At 44.4% G+C, this 23,098-nt stretch overlaps 1 protein-coding gene across 8 annotated transcripts in view; it reads right to left on the reverse strand.

Annotated features, from left to right (window-relative positions):
* The window catches only part of LOC110525075 (trichohyalin), a 116,831-nt gene that overhangs the window by 91,700 nt on the left and 2,033 nt on the right, over positions 1-23,098 (reverse strand). Inside the window, exons 3-12 of one of the 8 annotated variants that reach the window (XM_036979270.1) lie at positions 18,970-19,302; positions 18,143-18,148; positions 17,578-17,583; positions 16,416-16,421; positions 15,304-15,309; positions 14,691-14,696; positions 14,315-14,389; positions 13,472-14,044; positions 12,161-12,238; positions 11,934-12,011 (exon numbers count right to left, since the gene is read on the reverse strand). The exons of the other annotated variants lie outside the window; for them this stretch is intronic. Coding sequence (XP_036835165.1) covers positions 11,934-12,011; positions 12,161-12,238; positions 13,472-14,044; positions 14,315-14,389; positions 14,691-14,696; positions 15,304-15,309; positions 16,416-16,421; positions 17,578-17,583; positions 18,143-18,148; positions 18,970-19,302 — 1,167 coding nt within the window. The remainder of the gene's footprint in view (positions 1-11,933; positions 12,012-12,160; positions 12,239-13,471; positions 14,045-14,314; positions 14,390-14,690; positions 14,697-15,303; positions 15,310-16,415; positions 16,422-17,577; positions 17,584-18,142; positions 18,149-18,969; positions 19,303-23,098) is intronic. 8 annotated transcript variants of the gene reach the window in all.

Below are 23,098 nucleotides of genomic sequence, written 5' to 3' on the forward strand. Positions count from 1 at the left end.
TCTGTTCCAGTAAACTAGTCCTGTCTATTATTAGTATATCTAGCTAGCTATGTTATCGTGTGTTATTTTACAGTATGTCTGTTCCAGTAAACTAGTCCTGTCTATTATTAGTATATCTAGCTAGCTATGTTATCGTGTGTTATTTTACAGTATGTCTGTTCCAGTAAACTAGTCCTGTCTATTATTAGTATATCTAGCTAGCTATGTTATCGTGTGTTATTTTACAGTATGTCTGTTCCAGTAAACTAGTCCTGTCTATTATTAGTATATCTAGCTAGCTATGTTATCGTGTGTTATTTTACAGTATGTCTGTTCCAGTAAACTAGTCCTGTCTATTATTAGTATATCTAACTAGCTATGTTATCGTGTGTTATTTTACAGTATGTCTGTTCCAGTAAACTAGTCCTGTCTATTATTAGTATATCTAACTAGCTATGTTATCGAGTGTTATTTTACAGTATGTCTGTTCCAGTAAACTAGTCCTGTCTATTATTAGTATATCTAACTAGCTATGTTATCGATCCCCTGTCTATTATTAGTATATCTAGCTAGCTATGTTATCGATCCCCTTTCTATTATTAGTATATCTAACTAGCTATGTTATCGTGTGTTATTTTACAGTGTCTGTTCCAGTAAACTAGTCCTTTCTATTGTTATCATGTTGTGTTATGATGTTTACTTTTTCTTCAAGTATCACTTGAACATGAAGCGTCGTTGGACTGAACAAACTGTTAGTTAGCTAACGACGGCAGCAGCTACCGTGGGGTGTGTGAGTCTGGACCCCGTCGATTAGGCTGAATGTCATTATTGTACCTTTTATAACGTTTACACATGTCAGATTTCAGTCGTTCAGGAGACGGAATAATGCTGGAATCCAAAGGTGTCAACCCGGGAGAAGCAGACTGATAACTATGAGGGTTTGTCTGATCGCTGAGCCTCACATCCTGCAGCTGAACAGGAGAGGTACATTTTCCCTTTATCCCTGCAGTACTTGAGGACACAGTGGGGTCCACAGTGATTGCTTTGTAAGTAAGTTAGGTGTGAAGCTATCTTGTGATTTAACAGACTTATTGAAGGATATTTTACTGATTTAAAGATCATGGACAGTTTCCCTGTTTTATATTAGGATACTTTTCATTAGATTTAAATAATGTTTCCATATCTCAGTGTCTTCAGAGTCTCCTGTGAGGCAGATCAAGTTGCACTATGGTCAGGAGGAGAGCAGCTTCTAGAAGGTTTTGGGGGAAACATTCCCCCAGATGAATCCAAATGTAGAGGCCTTTAAGATAGACAGGAGGAGGAGGCTCCTTCTCCTACAGCTGGACAGCAATCAAATCAGCTGGACTATTGAGGTCTGCCCTGTACTTAAGATTGAAGGTATTTGATAGTTTATGTGTTAGGAAGGAGGAGGTAGATTGATATTTATTACATCACATGATGAATGCCAGAGGTAATGAATTCATTTTAAAAGAACCTGGACTGAATTCATGTTAAAATAAACTGGACTTCCCTCTGTATACAAACGTTATAAATTAATTGATCAACTGGTGATTCCTTTTATTTTAATGTTAAAGGAAACTGTGAGGGAGGACAGAACCTCGGAGACAGAGACTCCACCTATGGAGACAGGCCTCCCTGTTGACTCACCACGAGACAGAGACTCCACCTATGGAGACAGGCCTCCCTGTTGACTCACCACGAGACAGAGACTCCACCTATGGAGACAGGCCTCCCTGTTGACTCACCACGAGACAGAGACTCCACCTATGGAGACAGGCCTCCCTGTTGACTCACCACAAGCTTCAATGACACTAGAGGTTTGGAACGTTAAATGACCTTTTCCACTTTTAGCATCAAATGATAAAGTATAATATTAGTTCTAGGATTGTCATTGTAACGTAACAATCAGAATGGCTTTATTTATTACTGCACCTGTATTGATTACAGTCTCTAGAGGAAATGTGGGAGATACGACGTCTCCAAGACGAGGCCTACCATCTCTCTCTGGCTGCAGACCAGGAGGAAGTATGTATATAATATAGCTGAGTAAATCTGTTTAAATCACACATCATTGGCATTCCAACAGGAAACACTTTTTCACACAAAACAGATGAATTCAATACTTATTTTTGCCACAGGAGATGAAACGTCGTTGTTTTGAGGAGTGGGAGAGCAGGCGGAGGAAGGTAAGGGATTTCACCAAGTTGATATCATCTGTATATTATGTAAGAGATAAACACAGGCGTTCTGTACATTACCTTGGAAATGATGGACGACGCAGCAGGACAAGGTGGAGCCGAGTCCCTTTGTGGAGTTCCTTTTCCCAAGGTAATGTACAGAAAGGAGTTGTTTATCCTGCTTATACTACAGTTACCAAAGAAGACAATACTAAAGCCCACATTTATCTGCAGAAACCCTGCTGCTGCTTACTGCTACTGCTACTATGAGCTGTCTTCCTGCTCCCAGCACCACCCCAGACTCCACCTGTTAGGTTCTGTGTTCCTGCTCCCAGCACCACCCCAGACTCCACCTGTAAGGTTCTGTGTTCCTGCTCCCAGCACCACCCCAGACTCCACCTGTTAGGTTCTGTGTTCCTGCTCCCAGCACTACCCCAGACTCCACCTGTTAGGTTCTGTGTTCCTGCTCCCAGCATCACCCCAGACTCCACCTGTTAGGTTCTGTGTTCCTGCTCCCAGCACCACCCCAGACTCCACCTGTTAGGTTCTGTGTTCCTGCTCCCAGCACCACCCCAGACTCCACCTGTTAGGTTCTGTGTTCCTGCTCCCAGCACCACCCCAGACTCCACCTGTTAGGTTCTGTGTTCCTGCTCCCGGCACCACCCCAGACTCCACCTGTTAGGTTCTGTGTTCCTGCTCCCAGCATCACCCCAGACTCCACCTGTTAGGTTCTGTGTTCCTGCTCCCAGCACCACCCCAGACTCCACCTGTTAGGTTCTGTGTTCCTGCTCCCAGCACCACCCCAGACTCCACCTGTTAGGTTCTGTCTTCCTGCTCCCAGCACCACCCCAGACTCCACCTGTTAGGTTCTGTGTTCCTGCTCCCAGCACCACCCCAGACTCCACCTGTTAGGTTCTGTGTTCCTGCTCCCAGCACCACCCCAGACTCCACCTGTTAGGTTCTGTGTTCCTGCTCCCGGCACCACCCCAGACTCCACCTGTTAGGTTCTGTGTTCCTGCTCCCAGCACCACCCCAGACTACACCTGTTAGGTTCTGTGTTCCTGCTCCCAGCACCACCCCAGACTCCACCTGTTAGGTTCTGTGTTCCTGCTCCCAGCACCACCCCAGACTCCACCTGTTAGGTTCTGTGTTCCTGCTCCCGGCACCACCCCAGACTCCACCTGTTAGGTTCTGTGTTCCTGCTCCCAGCACCACCCCAGACTCCACCTGTTAGGTTCTGTGTTCCTGCTCCCAGCACCACCCCAGACTCCACCTGTTAGGTTCTGTGTTCCTGCTCCCAGCACCACCCCAGACTCCACCTGTTAGGTTCTGTGTTCCTGCTCCCAGCACCACCCCAGACTCCACCTGTTAGGTTCTGTGTTCCTGCTCCCGGCATCACCCCAGACTCCACCTGTTAGGTTCTGTGTTCCTGCTCCCAGCACCACCCCAGACTCCACCTGTTAGGTTCTGTGTTCCTGCTCCCAGCACCACCCCAGACTCCACCTGTTAGGTTCTGTGTTCCTGCTCCCGGCATCACCCCAGACTCCACCTGTTAGGTTCTGTGTTCCTGCTCCCAGCACCACCCCAGACTCCACCTGTTAGGTTCTGTGTTCCTGCTCCCAGCACCACCCCAGACTCCACCTGTTAGGTTCTGTGTTCCTGCTCCCAGCACCACCCCAGACTCCACCTGTTAGGTTCTGTGTTCCTGCTCCCAGCACCACCCCAGACTCCACCTGTTAGGTTCTGTGTTCCTGCTCCCAGCACCACCTTCAACAGATGATCAGGTCTATATAATTATCAAACATACATTAGTAATGGAAAGGAAACACAGACTCTTTGTTTTAAGTATTATAATTCTCTGTTAGTAATACAATTGTAGGCAGCAGTTGGTACAGAGGACAGTATATGAGAGTTTCTCCCCAGGTTCTGCAAAATGTCTAAGACATCCTGTAACTCATATAGCCTCCACAGTCCTCCTCGCGTGACTTTCAACAACATTTGAATAAATCTAACCTCCCCCTGAAAGCAGCAACCATCTAATCAACAATTAAAAGCTCAGAAGTAGAAACTTGACCTTTCATCACAGGGTCATAACAAGGTGAACGAGTCCAAGCATCTTCTGACAGGTGGCTGTTTTCATCAGGCCTGCGGCAGCCTCGTGTTCTCAGAGAACCAGTGGTATTGTCAGAACCTCAGATAGCCAGGTGGGGTCCAGACAGGAGGGGTCTGAACGTAGGGGGTTTCCTCCTTCTGATAGTGTCTGAAGGGCTCAACACTCAGAGATCTGAGATCTGAACAAGTGTTAAAACACACACAGAGATCTGCTAGAAGAGGAGACCTTACAGTTTATCACACCATTTATTAACCCTTTAAAAGGTATGAGGCCTTGGTTTAACCCCTTCACTTTGCTTGGGCAGTGAGCTGCCCTGAATGAGCAGAGCCTATATCACCAAGACTTGCATTATTCATTACTAAATAAATGGTTAACTGTATTTCTACATGCCGTTTTAATTCTGAACTGGTTTTAATTCCCATTCTAGAACTCAACAATGCTGTGGTATAAATATATGTAGAACTTAACACTGACAGTAATGCATCTTGTAGTCAATAGAGGAGACAGAGGGGGGTCTCTCATCCAGAGCAGCCTGATGAAGGGCCCTTTAAGATCAAATACCAGGATGGGAGGGAGCGGATTAGGAGGTTCCTGCTCTCTGAATCCATTCAGGTAAATCATTCATTTACTTGTTGATAAACTCACTACTATTAATGTACATTTCAGGCTGAATTACAATTGTTAATGTTGGTCTTTTGTTCTATAGATGTTGTTTGAGTTTGTGGGGGAGGATGATGACTGGAGTTGAGGTGTTTACCCTCCAGACAGCAGCAGGCTTCACAACCCTGAAGAGCACCATTAATGGGTCATTGGAGGACCATGACATTAGGGAGTCATGTGGAGTTGTCTTTAGGGTTGTCTGTGGAGGATGTACAGGTGACTAGCATGAAAATACTTAATAATAATATATTTATGTTTGTATAGGACTACATCTGAACTACTTGATAGTTATAACCTTTATGTGTGGTTGTTTCTGTCCATTTACAGGAAATCCTATCACCTCATCTCTCACCTGTCCCCTCTCCTCATCTCTCACCTGTCCCCTCTCCTCACCTGTCCCCTCTCCTCACCTCTCACCTGTCCCCTCTCCTCACCTGTCCCCTCTCCTCACCTCTCGCCTGTCCCCTCTCCTCACCTCTCGCCTGTCCCCTCTCCTCACCTCTCGCCTGTCCCCTCTCCTCACCTCTCGCCTGTCCCCTCTCCTCACCTCTCGACCGTCCCCTCTCCTCACCTCTCGACCTGTCCCCTCTCCTCACCTCTCGACCTGTCCCCTCTCCTCACCTCTCGACCTGTCCCCTCTCCTCACCTCTCGACCTGTCCCCTCTCCTCACCTCTCGACCTGTCCCCTCTCCTCACCTCTCGCCTGTCCCCTCTCCTCACCTGTCCTGTTTCTGTCCATTTACAGGCAATCCTATCGCCTCATCTCTCACCTGCTCCCTCTCCTCACCTCTCGCCTGTCCCCTCTCCTCGCCTGTCCCCTCTCCTCGCCTGTCCCCTCTCCTCGCCTGTCCCCTCTCCTCGCCTGTCCCCTCTCCTCACCTCTCGCCTGTCCCCTCTCCTCACCTCTCGCCTGTCCCCTCTCCTCACCTCTCGCCTGTCCCCTCTCCTCACCTCTCGCCTGTCCCCTCTCCTCACCTCTCGCCTGTCCCCTCTCCTCACCTCTCGCCTGTCCCCTCTCCTCACCTCTCGCCCGTCCCCTCTCCTCTCCTCACCTCTCGACCGTCCCCTCTCCTCTCCTCACCTCTCGACCGTCCCCTCTCCTCTCCTCACCTCTCGACCGTCCCCTCTCCTCTCCTCACCTCTCGACCGTCCCCTCTCCTCACCTCTCGACCTGTCCCCTCTCCTCACCTCTCGACCTGTCCCCTCTCCTCACCTCTCGACCTGTCCCCTCTCCTCACCTCTCGACCTGTCCCCTCTCCTCACCTCTCGACCTGTCCCCTCTCCTCACCTCTCGACCTGTCCCCTCTCCTCACCTCTCGACCTGTCCCCTCTCCTCACCTCTCGCCTGTCCCCTCTCCTCACCTCTCGCCTGTCCCCTCTCCTCTCCTCACGCCTGTCCCCTCTCCTCTCCTCACCTCTCGCCCGTCCCCTCTCCTCACCTCTCGACCGTCCCCTCTCCTCACCTCTCGACCGTCCCCTCTCCTCACCTCTCGACCGTCCCCTCTCCTCACCTCTCGACCGTCCCCTCTCCTCACCTCTCGACCGTCCCCTCTCCTCACCTCTCGCCCGTCCCCTCTCCTCACCTCTCGCCCGTCCCCTCTCCTCACCTCTCGCCCGTCCCCTCACCTCACCTCACCTCTCGCCCGTCCCCTCTCCTCACCTCTCGCCCGTCCCCTCTCCTCACCTCTCGCCCGTCCCCTCTCCTCACCTCTCGCCCGTCCCCTCTCCTCACCTCTCGCCCGTCCCCTCTCCTCACCTCTCGCCCGTCCCCTCTCCTCACCTCTCGCCCGTCCCCTCTCCTCACCTCTCGCCCGTCCCCTCTCCTCACCTCTCGCCCGTCCCCTCTCCTCACCTCTCGCCCGTCCCCTCTCCTCACCTCTCGCCCGTCCCCTCTCCTCACCTCTCGCCCGTCCCCTCTCCTCACCTCTCGCCCGTCCCCTCTCCTCACCTCTCGCCAGTCCCCTCTCCTCACCTCTCGCCCGTCCCCTCTCCTCACCTCTCGCCCGTCCCCTCTCCTCACCTCTCGCCCGTCCCCTCTCCTCACCTCTCGCCCGTCCCCTCTCCTCACCTCTCGCCTGTCCCCTCTCCTCACCTCTCGCCTGTCCCCTCTCCTCACCTCTCGCCTGTCCCCTCTCCTCACCTCTCGCCTGTCCCCTCTCCTCACCTCTCGCCAGCCCCCTCTCCTCCTCTCCTCTCCTCTCCCCTCCTTCATCACCAACCTTTCCTTCTCATCACCCCTCACCCTGAATGTCCTCACTCTTTTCTTCTTTCCACCCCTCACCTTCTAACTCATTTCTCCTTCTCCCTCACCTTCTAACTCATTTCTCCTTCTCCCTCACCTTCTAACTCATTTCTCCTTCTCCCTCACCTTCTAACTCATTTCTCCTTCTCCCTCACCTTCTAACTCATTTCTCCTTCTCCCTCACCTTCTAACTCATTTCTCCTTCTCCCTCATCTTCACCTCCCTCATCTCCATCACTTATGTTTTAGTGGTGTGTGTTTGTAGTATTCAGGAGTTGTGTTTTAGTGGTGTGTGTGTGTTTTCGAGAATTCAGGAGTTGTGTCTTAGTGGTGTGTGTGTTTGGAGTATTCAGGAGTTGTGTGTGTGTGTGTAGGGTAGGGTGCATGGTGTAGTAGAGAGCAGTGCAGAACCCTGGAGGTTGAGTGTTTGAAGGGGTACGGGACGATACAAAGTTTGTGAACCACTGGGATAGATGATGAAAAGACATGAGTTGTGTGTGTGTGTGTGTGTAGGGTAGGGCGCATGGTGTAGTAGAGAGCATAGCAGTGCAGACCCCTGGAGGTTGAGTGGTAGAACCACTGGGGTAGATGATGAAAAGACAGGAGTTTGTGTGTGTGTAGGGTAGGGCGCATGGTGTAGTAGAGAGCATAGCAGTGCAGACCCCTGGAGGTTGAGTGGTTGAACCACTGGGGTAGATGATGAAAAGACACATTATGATGTGATTGTGATTTTCCTGAACACCTCCGGAGGGAGTCAGACATGCATTGTGTCTGGATATCTTACAAATGTAGACAGATGTGGAAAGTGGAACTATTTATCATTATCCTGCCTTTTAAAATCAATGTCAGGTGGCACCATTGACTTATGACATCACTATGTGTCTTAAATAAATACAGTTTCTGGTGTAAAAACAGCCTCTCAAAAGGACAAAGCTCCACTAAATAACCAGAACATTTAAAAGGGGACATCTTATAAACATCGTCAATGAAAAGCTACAACATTATTCACACTATATTCTGATTATCAAGGTATCAAGGTATGGGAGACAGAAAACTGATATGGTATTTAGTGATACTGATTTAATACTATATTGTTGAAGTAACATATACTATGTGTGATACAAAGCAACAAAACACTTTCTATATAGTAAAACAAGCAACATGATGCTGATATTTCTCTGTGTGTCTGTTTGGGTATCAAATCAAAAGAGTTGGAATCAACTATTGGAGTCAGCTGTTGAATGGACAACTGCTACTCTGAATGTCCTCATGGTTCCTCCTGCTCCTCTGGTGGTGAAACAGAGACATCTGGTGGTCAGACAAGGTTACTGCCTCACCTATCAGTCTTTTTTATTTTATTTAACAAGGCAAGTCAGTTAAGAACAAATACTTATATTCAATGACGGCCTGGGAACAGTGTGTTAACTGCCTGTTCAGGGGAAGAACAACAGATTGGTACTCTGTCAGCTTGGGGATTATGAACTTGCAACCATTCCGATTACTAGTCCAACACTCTAACCACTAGGCTACCCTGCCACCTCTACGCTCTAACCACTAGGCTACCCTGCCGCCTCTACACTCTAACCACTAGGCTACCCTGCCACCTCTACGCTCTAACCACTAGGCTACCCTGCCGCCTCTACACTCTAACCACTAGGCTACCCTGCCACCTCTACGCTCTAACCACTAGGCTACCCTGCCGCCTCTACACTCTAACCACTAGGCTACCCTGCCACCTCTATACTCTAACCACTAGGCTACCCTGCCGCCTCTACACTCTAACCACTAGGCTACCCTGTCACCTCTACACTCTAACCACTAGGCTACCCTGCCGCCTCTACACTCTAACCACTAGGCTACCCTGCCACCTCTATACTCTAACCACTAGGCTACCCTGCCGCCTCTACACTCTAACCACTAGGCTACCCTGCCTCCTCTACACTCTAACCACTAGGCTACCCTGCCGCCTCTACACTCTAACCACTAGGCTACCCTGCCACCTCTACGCTCTAACCACTAGGCTACCCTGCCGCCTCTACACTCTAACCACTAGGCTACCCTGCCACCTCTACACTCTAACCACTAGGCTACCCTGCCACCTCTACACTCTAACCACTAGGCTACCCTGCCGCCCCAGTCATATGGACATCTGCATTCAGACTGATGCTCCATCACTTCCTCTGGTCTTCTCAAACTGCTGTCCTAGAGTAGAAGTAGTAGTAGCAGTATTAGTAGTAGTGTTAGTAGTAGTACCAGTAGTAGTAGTAGTAGTAGTAGTAGTACCAGTAGTAGTAGTAGTAAACACAACAGTTGTCTCTGTAACTAGTCTCCTCTCTAACCCCTACACAACAGTTGTCTCTGTAACTAGTCTCCTCTCTAACCCCTACACAACATTTGTCTCTCTAACTAGTCTCCTCTCTAACCCCTACACAAAACAGTTGTCTCTAACTAGTCTCCTCTCTAACCCCTACACAAAACAGTTGTCTCTGTAACTAGTCTCTGCTCTAACCCCTATACAAAACAGTTGTCTCTCTAACTAGTCTCCTCTCTAACCCCTACACAAAACAGTTGTCTCTATCTGGTCTCCTCTCTAACCCCTACACAACAGTTCTCTCTATCTGGTCTCCTCTCTAACACAAAACAGTTGTCTCTCTAACTTGTCTCCTCTCTAACACAAAACAGTTGTCTCTCTAACTTGTCTCCTCTCTAACACAAAACAGTTGTCTCTATCTGGTCTCCTCTCTAACCCCTACACAAAACAGTTGTCTCTCTCTGGTCTCCTCTCTAACCCCTACACAACAGTTCTCTCTATCTGGTCTCCTCTCTAACACAAAACAGTTGTCTCTCTAACTAGTCTCCTCTCTAACCCCTACACAAAACAGTTGTCTCTCTCTGGTCTCCTCTCTAACTAGTCTCCTCTCTAACTAGTCTCCTCTCTAACCCCTACACAAAACAGTTGTCTCTCTCTGGTCTCCTCTCTAACCCCTACACAACAGTTCTCTCTATCTGGTCTCCTCTCTAACACAAAACAGTTGTCTCTATCTGGTCTCCTCTCGAACACAAAACAGTTGTCTCTCTAACTAGTCTCCTCTCTAACCCCTACACAAAACAGTTGTCTCTATCTGGTCTCCTCTCTAACCCCTACACAACAGTTCTCTCTATCTGGTCTCCTCTCTAACACAAAACAGTTGTCTCTCTAACTTGTCTCCTCTCTAACACAAAACAGTTGTCTCTCTAACTTGTCTCCTCTCTAACACAAAACAGTTGTCTCTATCTGGTCTCCTCTCTAACCCCTACACAAAACAGTTGTCTCTCTCTGGTCTCCTCTCTAACACAAAACAGTTGTCTCTCTCTGGTCTCCTCTCTAACACAAAACAGTTGTCTCTCTAACTAGTCTCCTCTCTAACACAAAACAGTTGTCTCTCTCTGGTCTCCTCTCTAACACAAAACAGTTGTCTCTCTCTGGTCTCCTCTCTAACACAAAACAGTTGTCTCTCTCTGGTCTCCTCTCTAACACAAAACAGTTGTCTCTCTCTGGTCTCCTCTCTAACACAAAACAGTTGTCTCTCTAACTAGTCTCCTCTCTAACTCAAAACAGTTGTCTCTCTCTGGTCTCCTCTCTGGTCTCCTCTCTAACTCAAAACAGTTGTCTCTCTCTGGTCTCCTCTCTAACACAAAACAGTTGTCTCTCTCTGGTCTCCTCTCTAACTAGTCTCCTCTCTAACTAGTCTCCTCTCTAACCCCTACACAAAACAGTTGTCTCTCTCTGGTCTCTTCTCTAACCCCTACACAACAGTTCTCTCTATCTGGTCTCCTCTCTAACACAAAACAGTTGTCTCTATCTGGTCTCCTCTCGAACACAAAACAGTTGTCTCTCTAACTAGTCTCCTCTCTAACCCCTACACAAAACAGTTGTCTCTATCTGGTCTCCTCTCTAACCCCTACACAACAGTTCTCTCTATCTGGTCTCCTCTCTAACACAAAACAGTTGTCTCTCTCTGGTCTCCTCTCTAACACAAAACAGTTGTCTCTCTCTGGTCTCCTCTCTAACACAAAACAGTTGTCTCTCTCTGGTCTCCTCTCTAACACAAAACAGTTGTCTCAACAGCAACAGAACAATAATCTAATGTATTACTCATCAAGTCACTGTAGACATACACTGTGTGTACAAAACATTAAGGACACTTGATCTTTCCATGACATAGACTGACCAGGTGAATCCAGGTGATCAGCTATGATCCCTTGTTGATGTCACTTGTTAAATCCACTTCAATCAGTGTAGATGAAGGGGAGGAAGAAGGTTAAAGAAGGATATTGAGACATGGATTGTGTATGTGTGCCATTCAAAGGGTGAATGGGCAAGATACAATATATAAATGTCTTTGAACGGGGTCTGGTAACAGGTGCATGGAGCACTGGCTTGTGTAAAGAACTGCAACGCTGTTGGGATTCCTGTGTGTTTCAAGAATGGTCCACCACCCAAAGGACATCTGGGCGACGTCTTTCCAATGGGAAAACACTCCACATTTTGATATGTCAGACAAAGGTGTTTGTATTTCTTCCCCCAGTACTCCTCTTCTTTCACCTGTCTCTCCAGTTCTGTTATTTGGGAGACACTGGGGAGTCTGGACTGCTGCTCTCTCCTCCCACTGCAACACAACACACAGCACTGATCAACACTCTGACTCTCTGAAGGATGTAAAACAGTGTCTAATATAATATCATCTACATTAATAACTCACTATATGGATGAGGTAACTCCATGCTGTGTCTCCTCCTCAGTGGAAGTGTGAGGTCTGTATCTGAGGTCTCTCCTCCCACTGCAACACAACACACAGCACTGATCAACACTCTGACTCTCTGAAGGATGTAAAACAGTGTCTAATATAATATAATCTACATCCATAACTCACTATATGGAGGAGGTACAACAGTGTCTAATATAATATCATCTACATCCATAACTCACTATATGGATGAGGTAACTCCATGCTGTTTGTCCTCCTCAGTGGAAGTGTGAGGTCTGTATCTGAGGTCTCTCCTCCCACTGTAACACAACATAGAGAACTGGTCAACATACTGACTCATTAGAGACACATTTAAAAAATAGTATAAACAAACTACAAATACATTACACATCATAGTGAAATATAGATTATTGGAGAAAATAGAGAATATCAAGATTGATGACATTTTGAGACAATATTGATAACTCACTAAGTGAAGGATGGTCACTATAGACTAGAAACAGTAGGAGACAACAGGACAATATTGACAACTCACTAAGTGAAGGATGGTCCACTATAGACTAGAAACAGTAGGAGACAACAGGACAATATTGATAACTCACTAAGTGAAGGATGGTCCACTATAGACTAGAAACAGTAGGAGACAACAGGACAATATTGATAACTCACTAAGTGAAGGATGGTCACTATAGACTAGAAACAGTAGGAGACAGCAGGACAATATTGATAACTTACTAAGTGAAGGATGGTCCACTATAGACTAGAAACAGTAGGAGACAACAGGACAATATTGATAACTCACTAAGTGAAGGATGGTCCACTATAGACTAGAAACAGGACAATATTGATAACTCACTTAGTGGAGGATGGTCACTATAGACTAGAAACAGTAGGAGACAACAGGACAATATTGATAACTCACTAAGTGAAGGATGGACCACTATAGACTAGAAACAGGACAATATTGATAACTCACTTAGTGGAGGATGGTCACTATAGACTAGAAACAGTAGGAGACAACAGGACAATATTGATAACTCACTAAGTGAAGGATGGACCACTATAGACTAGAAACAGGACAATATTGATAACTCACTTAGTGGAGGATGGTCACTATAGACTAGAAACAGTAGGAGACAACAGGACAATATTGATAACTCACTAAGTGAAGGATGGTCACTATAGACTAGAAACAGTAGAAGACAACAGGACAATATTGATAACTCACTAAGTGAAGGATGGTCCACTATAGACTAGAAACAGTAGGAGACAACAGGACAATATTGATAACTCACTAAGTGAAGGATGGTCACTATAGACTAGAAACAGGACAATATTGATAACTCACTAAGTGAAGGATGGTCCACTATAGACTAGAAACAGTAGAAGACAACAGGACAACATTGATAACTCACTAAGTGAAGGATGGTCACTATAGACTAGAAACAGTAGGAGACAACAGGACAATATTGATATCTCACTAAGTGAAGGATGGACCACTATAGACTAGAAACAGTAGGAGACAATCTTACCCAGTTCAGCATTTTCATTGTTGACATCCTCCACCTGTTTGTCTCTCTCCTTTAACTGCTTCTCTCTCTCCTCTAGTAGGTTGTCTTTCTCTTCTACTTCCTGTCTCCTCTCTTCTACTTCCTGTCTCCTCTCTTCTACTTCCTGTCTCCTCTCTTTTAGTTCGTTTTCTTTTCCCTCCAGTACTTTGTCTCTCTCTTCCAGTAGTCTGTCCTTCTCTCCCAGTCTGTGGTTGCTGTCCTCTAGTTGAAGGTCTTTTTCCTGCAGTAGGACTCTGAAGTTCTCTACTTGTCTGTTCTTGTCCTGCAGGTTCTTTCTCAGAGCCTCTAGTTGAATGTCTCTATCCTTTAGTTGCTTGTCTTTCTCTTTTAATAGTTTCTCCCTCTGTTCCATTATCTGGTTCTTCTCCTCCAGGAGTCTCTCTTTCTCTCTCACTTCCTGGGTCATATCATCCAGGAGTCTCTCTTTCTCTCTCACTTCCTGGGTCATATCATCCAGTTGTGTGTCTTTCTCCTCCAGTTGTTTCATCATCTCCTGTCTTAATTTCTTTTTTAATTCTTTTTCCATCTTCAACTCTGAGAGCAATTAACATATTTAATTGGTTGTTTGAATAAGTAATGTATTAATTAATTCAATAGTATGTCTATAAAGACATTATCATTTGATGGAGGTGGAACAATTATTTGTAATTATTTCCTCCAGTCAACAGTTATCTGAGCTGAACCAATCATCAACTGGTCTATTGACTATTTGATACATTACAAATGAATTAGTCTGAAAAACTGAATGACATCACTCATGTTCCCTGATTCAATCCTCTCTCCTCCAGACTCTCTCATACTTACCAAGCTCACCAGCTGATGCCTCCCTCTTCAGCTTGTTCTCCTGGGTCTCTTGTTGTAAATACCGTGATCCTGAGACTATGGTGTAAAACAGAGAGGTGAGTTCTGTGTCACATATACAGAACAAACAGGACCAATCATATTTCTCCTGTCACTCAAGCCTCCCTCATGTAGGGACTGTGGGCACAAATGAGATCTGGTTAACTTCATAAATAATAATAATAAATAAGAAACTGATTTAATTTGTAGCCTTGAAGAAGACACACTGCTGTTCACAAGGCCTGTAGTTTTTATAGCATCAGATTAACACTCTGGTCTGTTCTTTGTCTTGTGTTATTGGTTGTCAATAAACAAAACAGACAAATAAGTAATTACTCACGTTGTACTGATCACCCATTATCCAAGATGGAGAGTCATGAATAATGATCATGTAAAACAGAATGCATTAGTTATTATTGTTCATTGAATGTCTGTCTCATTACAATCATTTAATGAAATACCATACATCATATTGGAATGACTGTTCATCACATTCATTACTAATGTACATCTAGGGAAAGGGATGTAAGCAGTGCTACTATTGGAACAGTCTAAACATCACAGAATGATTCATACTGGGACATCAAACTGAATTCAAGCTGATTCTATTTTCATTTTGGGGTGTGAAATGTTGACCTCTATGACAGATATATAGTGGGAGGACTATGTGAAATGTTGACCTCTATGACAGATATATAGTGGGAGGACTATGATATGAAAATTCTGGATAATTTGAAGAACATCTATACATCTTAATCCAACCTACTTTGAGAACATTTGGGGAGAGTATTGATAAATGTAAAGAAACTGATTTATTTTGTAGCCTTGAAGAAGACACACTGCTGTTCACAAGGCCTGTAGTTTTTATAGTATCAGATTAACACTCTGGTCTGTTCTTTGTCTTGTGTTATTGGTTGTCAATAAACAAAACAGACAAATAAGTAATTACTCACCTAATACTGATCATCCATTATCCAAGATGGAGAGTCATGAATAATGATCATGTAAAACAGAATGCATTAGTTATTATTGTTCATTGAATTTCTGTCTCATTACATCATTTAATGAAATAACATACATCATATTGAAATGACTGTTCATCACGTTCATTACTAATGTACATCTAGGGAAAGGGATGTAAGCAGTGCTACTATTGGAACAGTCTAAACATCACATAATGATTCATACTAGGACATCAAACTGAATTCAAGATGATTCCATGTTAATTTTGGTTGTGAATTTGATGAATAATGACTAAATGATGTATACATTTAACATAGGATTATAATTAACAGTATTCCACCCTCCCCCTGTATGATTTTATGGAATTGATTAGAATGTATAAAATGATAATCAATAAATGTGTCATTCTAGTCAGAATTAGAGTAAAACAATATAGATAATGTGGTGTCTGGGTGTCTCAAACACAGACTGTCTTAGCAGAATTCTCATGCAGACCTTGGATATGGGGCCTCTGGGAGATGGTGGAAAGGAAAGGACATACTTCCCAGGGCCCCCCTATCTTGAGGGAGGATGGGGAGTGTTTTTCGTGGCCTTCCCTAATCTCTCTCAGCTGGGTAGCAGGACGGGGGGTGCGTTGGATACCTAATGTTTTGTGTGTATGTATGTGCGTAAGAAGCCAAGTATAAAATAAATGGTTTTGTACAACTAAGTAGAGCTCTCGTAAATAATTGTTGCTGACTATTGTAGACTGGCCTCTGTCTGTTTCATTTCAACAAGAACCTTACAAATTCTTGGTAACAGACCGAGTAGTTGGAGTGTGAAATGTTGACCTCTATGCCAGATATATTGTGCGAGGACTGTGATATAAAAGTCTGGATAATTTGAAGAACATCTATACATCTTAATCCAACCTACCTTGAGAACATTTGGGGAGAGTATTGATAAATGTAAAGAAACTGATTTTATTTGTAGCCTTGAAGAAGACACACTGCTGTTCACAAGGCCTGTAGTTTTTATAGTATCAGATTAACACTCTGGTCTGTTCTTTGTCTTGTGTTATTGGTTGTCAATAAACAAAACAGACAAATAAGTAATTACTCACGTAGTACTGATCATCCATTATCCAAGATGGAGAGTCATGAATAATGGTCATGTAAAACAGAATACATTAGTTATAATTGTTCATTGAATTTCTGTCTCATTACATAATTTAATGAAATACCATGACTGGTCATACATCATATTGATATGACTGGTCATCACATTCATTACTAATGTACATCTAGGGAAAGGGATGTAAGCAGTGCTACTATTGGAACAGTCTAAACATCACAGAATGCTTCATACTGGGACATCAAACTGAATTCAAGATGATTCCATGTTAATTTTGGTTGTGAATTTGATGAATAATGACTAAATGATGTATACATTTAACATAGGATTATAATTAACAGTATTCCACCCTCCCCCTGTATGATTTTATAGAATTGATTAGAATGTATAAAATGATAATCAATAAATGTGTCATTCTAGTCGGAATTAGAGTAAAACAATATAGATACTGTGGTGTCTGGGTGTCTCAAACACAGACTGTCTTAGCAGAATTCTCATGCAGACCTTGGATATGGGGCCTCTGGGAGATGGTGGAAAGGAAAGGACGTACTTCCTAGGGCCCCCCTATCTTGAGGGAGGATGGGGAGTGTTTTTCGTGGCCTTCCCTAATCTCTCTCAGCTGGGTAGCAGGACGGGTACCTAATGTTGTGTGTGTATGTATGTGCGTAAGAAGCCAAGTATAAAATAAATGGTTTGGTACAACTAAGTAGAGCTCTCGTAAATAAACGTTGCTGACTATTGTAGACTGGCCTCTGTCTGTTTCATTTCAACAAGAACCTTACAAATTCTTGGAAACAGACCGAGTAGTTTAATTGAAGGTCAGTTTATGAACATTGAGAACATAATTCTCTTAACAACTTTGTAGTGTGAAATGTTGACCTCTATGCCAGGAATATTTTGCGAGGACTATGATATAAAATTCTGGATAATTTGAAGAACATCTATACATCTTAATCCAACCTACCTTGAGAACATTTGGGGAGAGTATTGATAAATGTAAAGAAACTGATTTAATTTGTAGCCTTGAAGAAGACACACTGCTGTTCACAAGGCCTGTAGTTTTTATAGTATCAGATTAACACTCTGGTCTGTTCTTTGTCTTGTGTTATTGGTTGTTAATAAACAAAACAGACAAATAAGTAATTACTCACATTGTTCTGATCATCCATTATCCAAGATGGAGAGTCATGAATAATGATCATGTAAAACAGAATGCATTAGTTATTATTGTTCATTGAATTTCTGTCTCATTACATCATTTCATGAAATGCCATACATCATATTGGAATGACTGTTCATCACATTCATTACTAATGTACATCTAGGGAAAGGGATGTAAGCAGCACTACTATGTGAGCAGTCTGAGAATGACTGAATGCTTCATAATAAGACATCAAGCTAAATTCAAGTTGATTCTATTTTAATTTTGGTGTATGAATCGTTGACCTCTTATGCATATATATTGTGGGAGGACTAAATGACAATTCTGGATAATTTGAAGAACATCTATACATCTTAATACAACCTACCTTGAGAACATTTGGGGAGAGTTTTGATAAATGTAAAGAAACTGATTTAATTTGTAGCCTTGAAGAAGACACACTGCTGTTCACAAGGCCTGTAGTTTTTATAGTATCAGACTAACACTCTGGTCTGTTCTTTGTCTTGTGTTGTTAGTTGTCAATAAACAAAACAGACAAGTAAGTAATTACTCACGGAAATCTGATCATCCATTATCCAAGATGGAGAGTCATGAATAATGATCATGTAAAACAGAATTCATTAGTTATTATTGTTCATTGAATTTCTGTCTCATTACATAATTTAATGAAATACCATACATCATATTGGAATGACTGTTCATCACATTCATTACTAATGTACATCTAGGGAAAGGGATGTAAGCAGTGCTACTATTGGAACAGTCTAAACATCACAGAATGATTCATGTTGGGACATCAAACTGAATTCAAGCTGATTCTATTTTCATTTTGGTGTGTGAAATGTTGTTCTCTATGGCAGATATATAGTGGGAGGACTATGTGAAATGTTGACCTCTATAGCAGATATATAGTGGGAGGACTATGTGAAATATTGAACTCTATGTCAGATATATTGTGGGAGGTTTATGGTATTGATCCTGATCATCCATTATCCAAGATGGAGAGGAATGAATATTGATAATGTATAACAAAATGTATGAGTTATTACAGTTACATTCAATCCTATTTCAGTCACATTACATTATTCAATCAAATACCATACATCATATTGATATGACTGGTCATCACATTCATTACTAATGACAATCAAGGGACGTGACAGTAATGTTGGAATGGTTCTAATGCTTTAGGACCAGCTCAAAGCTCAGAGTGATGGTAATATGCATTGTAACTAGATGATATTCAGAATGAATCTAGTCTATTCATCTGTAACTCCTACCTACATGAGAAAGTACAAGTGTTCTGTACAGGGAAAGAGACTGGTTGTTATTGTTGTTGTTTAGGTGTTTAGAAACATTACTGGAGTTCTAGAACACTTACCTTCTCTGACCCTTAAACCCACTGCAGCCTCCTCCTTCTGTTCTCCATGGATGACCTGACAGATGTAGACTCCTCTATCTGACCTCCTGATGTCTCTCAGCCTCAGAGACACGTTGCCTCTCTCCAGCTCCTGGTTGATCAGACTCACTCTGCCCTCATAGCCACTCCTCTCTGTCACCTGGCCATTCTTATACAGGTAAATACACTCTGTCCCTTTAAACCACCTGATCGTCGTGGCAACAGCACTGGTGTCAGGTGAGAGGTGACAGGGGAGGGTGACCTCTTCACCAACATCAGTCGCCACATAGTTTTGAGTGGTGAGTTTAAACTGATCTGTTCAGAAAGAGAGAACATTTCATGTTTAATGACATCATCTGTGTCAGGAACACAAATCCTCTCAGTACATTTATAAACACATCTGAATTAATAACTACAACAGACATACAACAACCAGGACCATGTCAATTCTAAAATACAACCCCCACAATCCCAGACAGACAGATTCATTTGAAGGAAAGTCTATATGTCATAGAAGAATGTGATGCTACAATCTAGAATGATATTATCCCATTTGTTCCCACATCTTTCCCAGACATGCCACTATGCTAATCTTATGCCACTAGTAGCCTAACATGTCATCCATTTAGATTATTTATCTATTTAAAAGTATGTTTTATTCTTGGTCACAGTTGTGACAGAGTGCTCTGTCTATAATAACATGAACAGATATTTACCCCTATTCCTCAACCTCAATATCTATATACCTCAGCCCACTTACCCACACACCTACACTCAATGACCCACACACCCCAGTCCTGTTACCCCTATTCCTCAACCTCAATATCTATATACCTCAGCCCACTTACCCACACACCTAAACTCAATGACCCACACACCCCAGCCCTGTAACCCCCATGCCCTATCCTAACACCCACATGCCAATACCCTCAAATCTATACTATCAAGTACAGATTCAGGCATATCCTGTCCCTAAATTACGTGTGTGTTACTCAAGACCCCAGTTCCTTTGCCAATACACCTCATCCCTGTTACTTTCCTATCTCAGCCCTGTTACCCACGTTCCTTAGGCCTGTTACCCACGTTCCTTAGGCCTGTTACCCACGTTCCTTAGGCCTGTTACCCACGTTCCTTGGGCCTGTATTCCCCAAGTCACCAACAGTAACCTTTATCCAGCTATTCGCTGCACACCACAACCCTGTTATCAGCATGTTTTAGTCCTGTGACATCTGACCTGTAAACACTAATCATTTCATAGATAAACTAATATAACAGTGGTATAACACATGTGTCACAGCCCCAATCTCTTTTTCTACCACAAACGTTGTTGCCAGAAAGGATTTGAATGGACAATAGACGTCCATCCAGCCCCATTACCTGTATGAACCTTGTGTATCCCTACACCCCATTATAAACCAGGGAGATCCATGGGCATAGTCATATAAAACATGTCTACCCCAGAGTCCAACCTCAACATTCATACTAACCAGGTGTACCCAAGTGTCCAAGCCTCAACATTCATACTAACCAGGTCTACCCCAGTGTCCAAGCCTCAACATTCATACTAACCAGGTCTACCCCAGTGTCCAACCTCAACATTCATACTAACCAGGTCTACCCCAGTGTCCAAGACTCAACATTCATACTAACCAGGTCTACCCCAGTGTCCAAGCCTCAGCATTCATACTAACCAGGTCTACCCCAGTGTCCAAGACTCAACATTCATACTAACCAGGTCTACCCCAGTGTCCAAGACTCAACATTCATACTAACCAGGTCTACCCCAGTGTCCAAGCCTCAACATTCATACTAACCAGGTCTACCCCAGTGTCCAAGCCTCAACATGAATACTAACCAGGTCTACCCCAGTGTCCAACCTCAACATTCATACTAACCAGGTCTACCCCAGTGTCCAAGACTCAACATTCATACTAACCAGGTCTACCCCAGTGTCCAAGCCTCAACATTCATACTAACCAGGTCTACCCCAGTGTCCAAGACTCAACATTCATACTAACCAGGTCTACCCCAGTGTCCAAGCCTCAACATTCATACTAACCAGGTCTACCCCAGTGTCCAAGCCTCAACATTCATACTAACCAGGTCTACCCCAGTGTCCAAGACTCAACATTCATACTAACCAGGTCTACCCCAGTGTCCAAGCCTCAACATTCATACTAACCAGGTCTACCCCAGTGTCCAAGCCTCAACATTCATACTAACCAGGTCTACCCCAGTGTCCAAGCCTCAACATTCATACTAACCAGGTCTACCCCAGTGTCCAAGACTCAACATTCATACTAACCAGGTCTACCCCAGTGTCCAAGCCTCAACATTCATACTAACCAGGTCTACCCCAGTGTCCAAGCCTCAACATTCATACTAACCAGGTCTACCCCAGTGTCCAAGCCTCAACATTAATACTAACCAGGTCTACCCCAGTGTCCAAGCCTCAACATTCATACTAACCAGGTCTACCCCAGTGTCCAAGCCTCAACATTCATACTAACCAGGTCTACCCCAGTGTCCAAGCCTCAACATTAATACTAACCAGGTCTACCCCAGTGTCCAAGCCTCAACATTCATACTAACCAGGTCTACCCCAGTGTCCAAGCCTCAACATTCATACTAACCAGGTGTACCCCAGTGTCCAAACCTCAACATTCATACTAACCAGGTCTACCCCAGTGTCCAAGCCTCAACATTCACACTAACCAGGTCGACCCCAGTGTCCAACCTCAACATTCATACTAACCAGGTCTACCCCAGTGTCCAAGACTCAACATTCATACTAACCAGGTCTACCCCAGTGTCCAAGACTCAACATTCACACTAACCAGGTCTACCCCAGTGTCCAAGCCTCAGCATTCATACTAACCAGGTCTACCCCAGTGTCCAAGACTCAACATTCATACTAACCAGGTCTACCCCAGTGTCCAAGACTCAACATTCATACTAACCAGGTCCACCCCAGTGTCCAACCTCAACATTCATACTAACCAGGTCTACCCCAGTGTCCAAGACTCAACATTCATACTAACCAGGTCTACCCCAGTGTCCAAGACTCAACATTCATACTAACCAGGTCTACCCCAGTGTCCAAGCCTCAACATTCATACTAACCAGGTCTACCCCAGTGTCCAAGCCTCAACATTCATACTAACCAGGTCTACCCCAGTGTCCAAGCCTCAACATTCATACTAACCAGGTCTACCCCAGTGTCCAAGCCTCAACATTCATACTAACCAGGTCTACCCCAGTGTCCAAGCCTCAACATTCCTACTAACCAGGTCTACCCCAGTGTCCAAGCCTCAACATTCATACTAACCAGGTCTACCCCAGTGTCCAAGCCTCAACATTCATACTAACCAGGTCTACCCCAGTGTCCAAGCCTCAACATTCATACTAACCAGGTCTACCCCAGTGTCCAAGCCTCAACATTCATACTAACCAGGTCTACCCCAGTGTCCAAGCCTCAACATTAATACTAACCAGGTCTACCCCAGTGTCCAAGCCTCAACATTCATACTAACCAGGTCTACCCCAGTGTCCAAGCCTCAACATTCATACTAACCAGGTCTACCCCAGTGTCCAAGCCTCAACATTAATACTAACCAGGTCTACCCCAGTGTCCAAGCCTCAACATTCATACTAACCAGGTCTACCCCAGTGTCCAAGCCTCAACATTCATACTAACCAGGTGTACCCCAGTGTCCAAACCTCAACATTCATACTAACCAGGTCTACCCCAGTGTCCAAGCCTCAACATTCACACTAACCAGGTCGACCCCAGTGTCCAACCTCAACATTCATACTAACCAGGTCTACCCCAGTGTCCAAGACTCAACATTCATACTAACCAGGTCTACCCCAGTGTCCAAGACTCAACATTCACACTAACCAGGTCTACCCCAGTGTCCAAGCCTCAGCATTCATACTAACCAGGTCTACCCCAGTGTCCAAGACTCAACATTCATACTAACCAGGTCTACCCCAGTGTCCAAGACTCAACATTCATACTAACCAGGTCCACCCCAGTGTCCAACCTCAACATTCATACTAACCAGGTCTACCCCAGTGTCCAAGACTCAACATTCATACTAACCAGGTC

The sequence above is a fragment of the Oncorhynchus mykiss genome, chromosome 6 (genome assembly GCF_013265735.2).
Source record: "Oncorhynchus mykiss isolate Arlee chromosome 6, USDA_OmykA_1.1, whole genome shotgun sequence".
Taxonomy (NCBI): domain Eukaryota; kingdom Metazoa; phylum Chordata; class Actinopteri; order Salmoniformes; family Salmonidae; genus Oncorhynchus; species Oncorhynchus mykiss.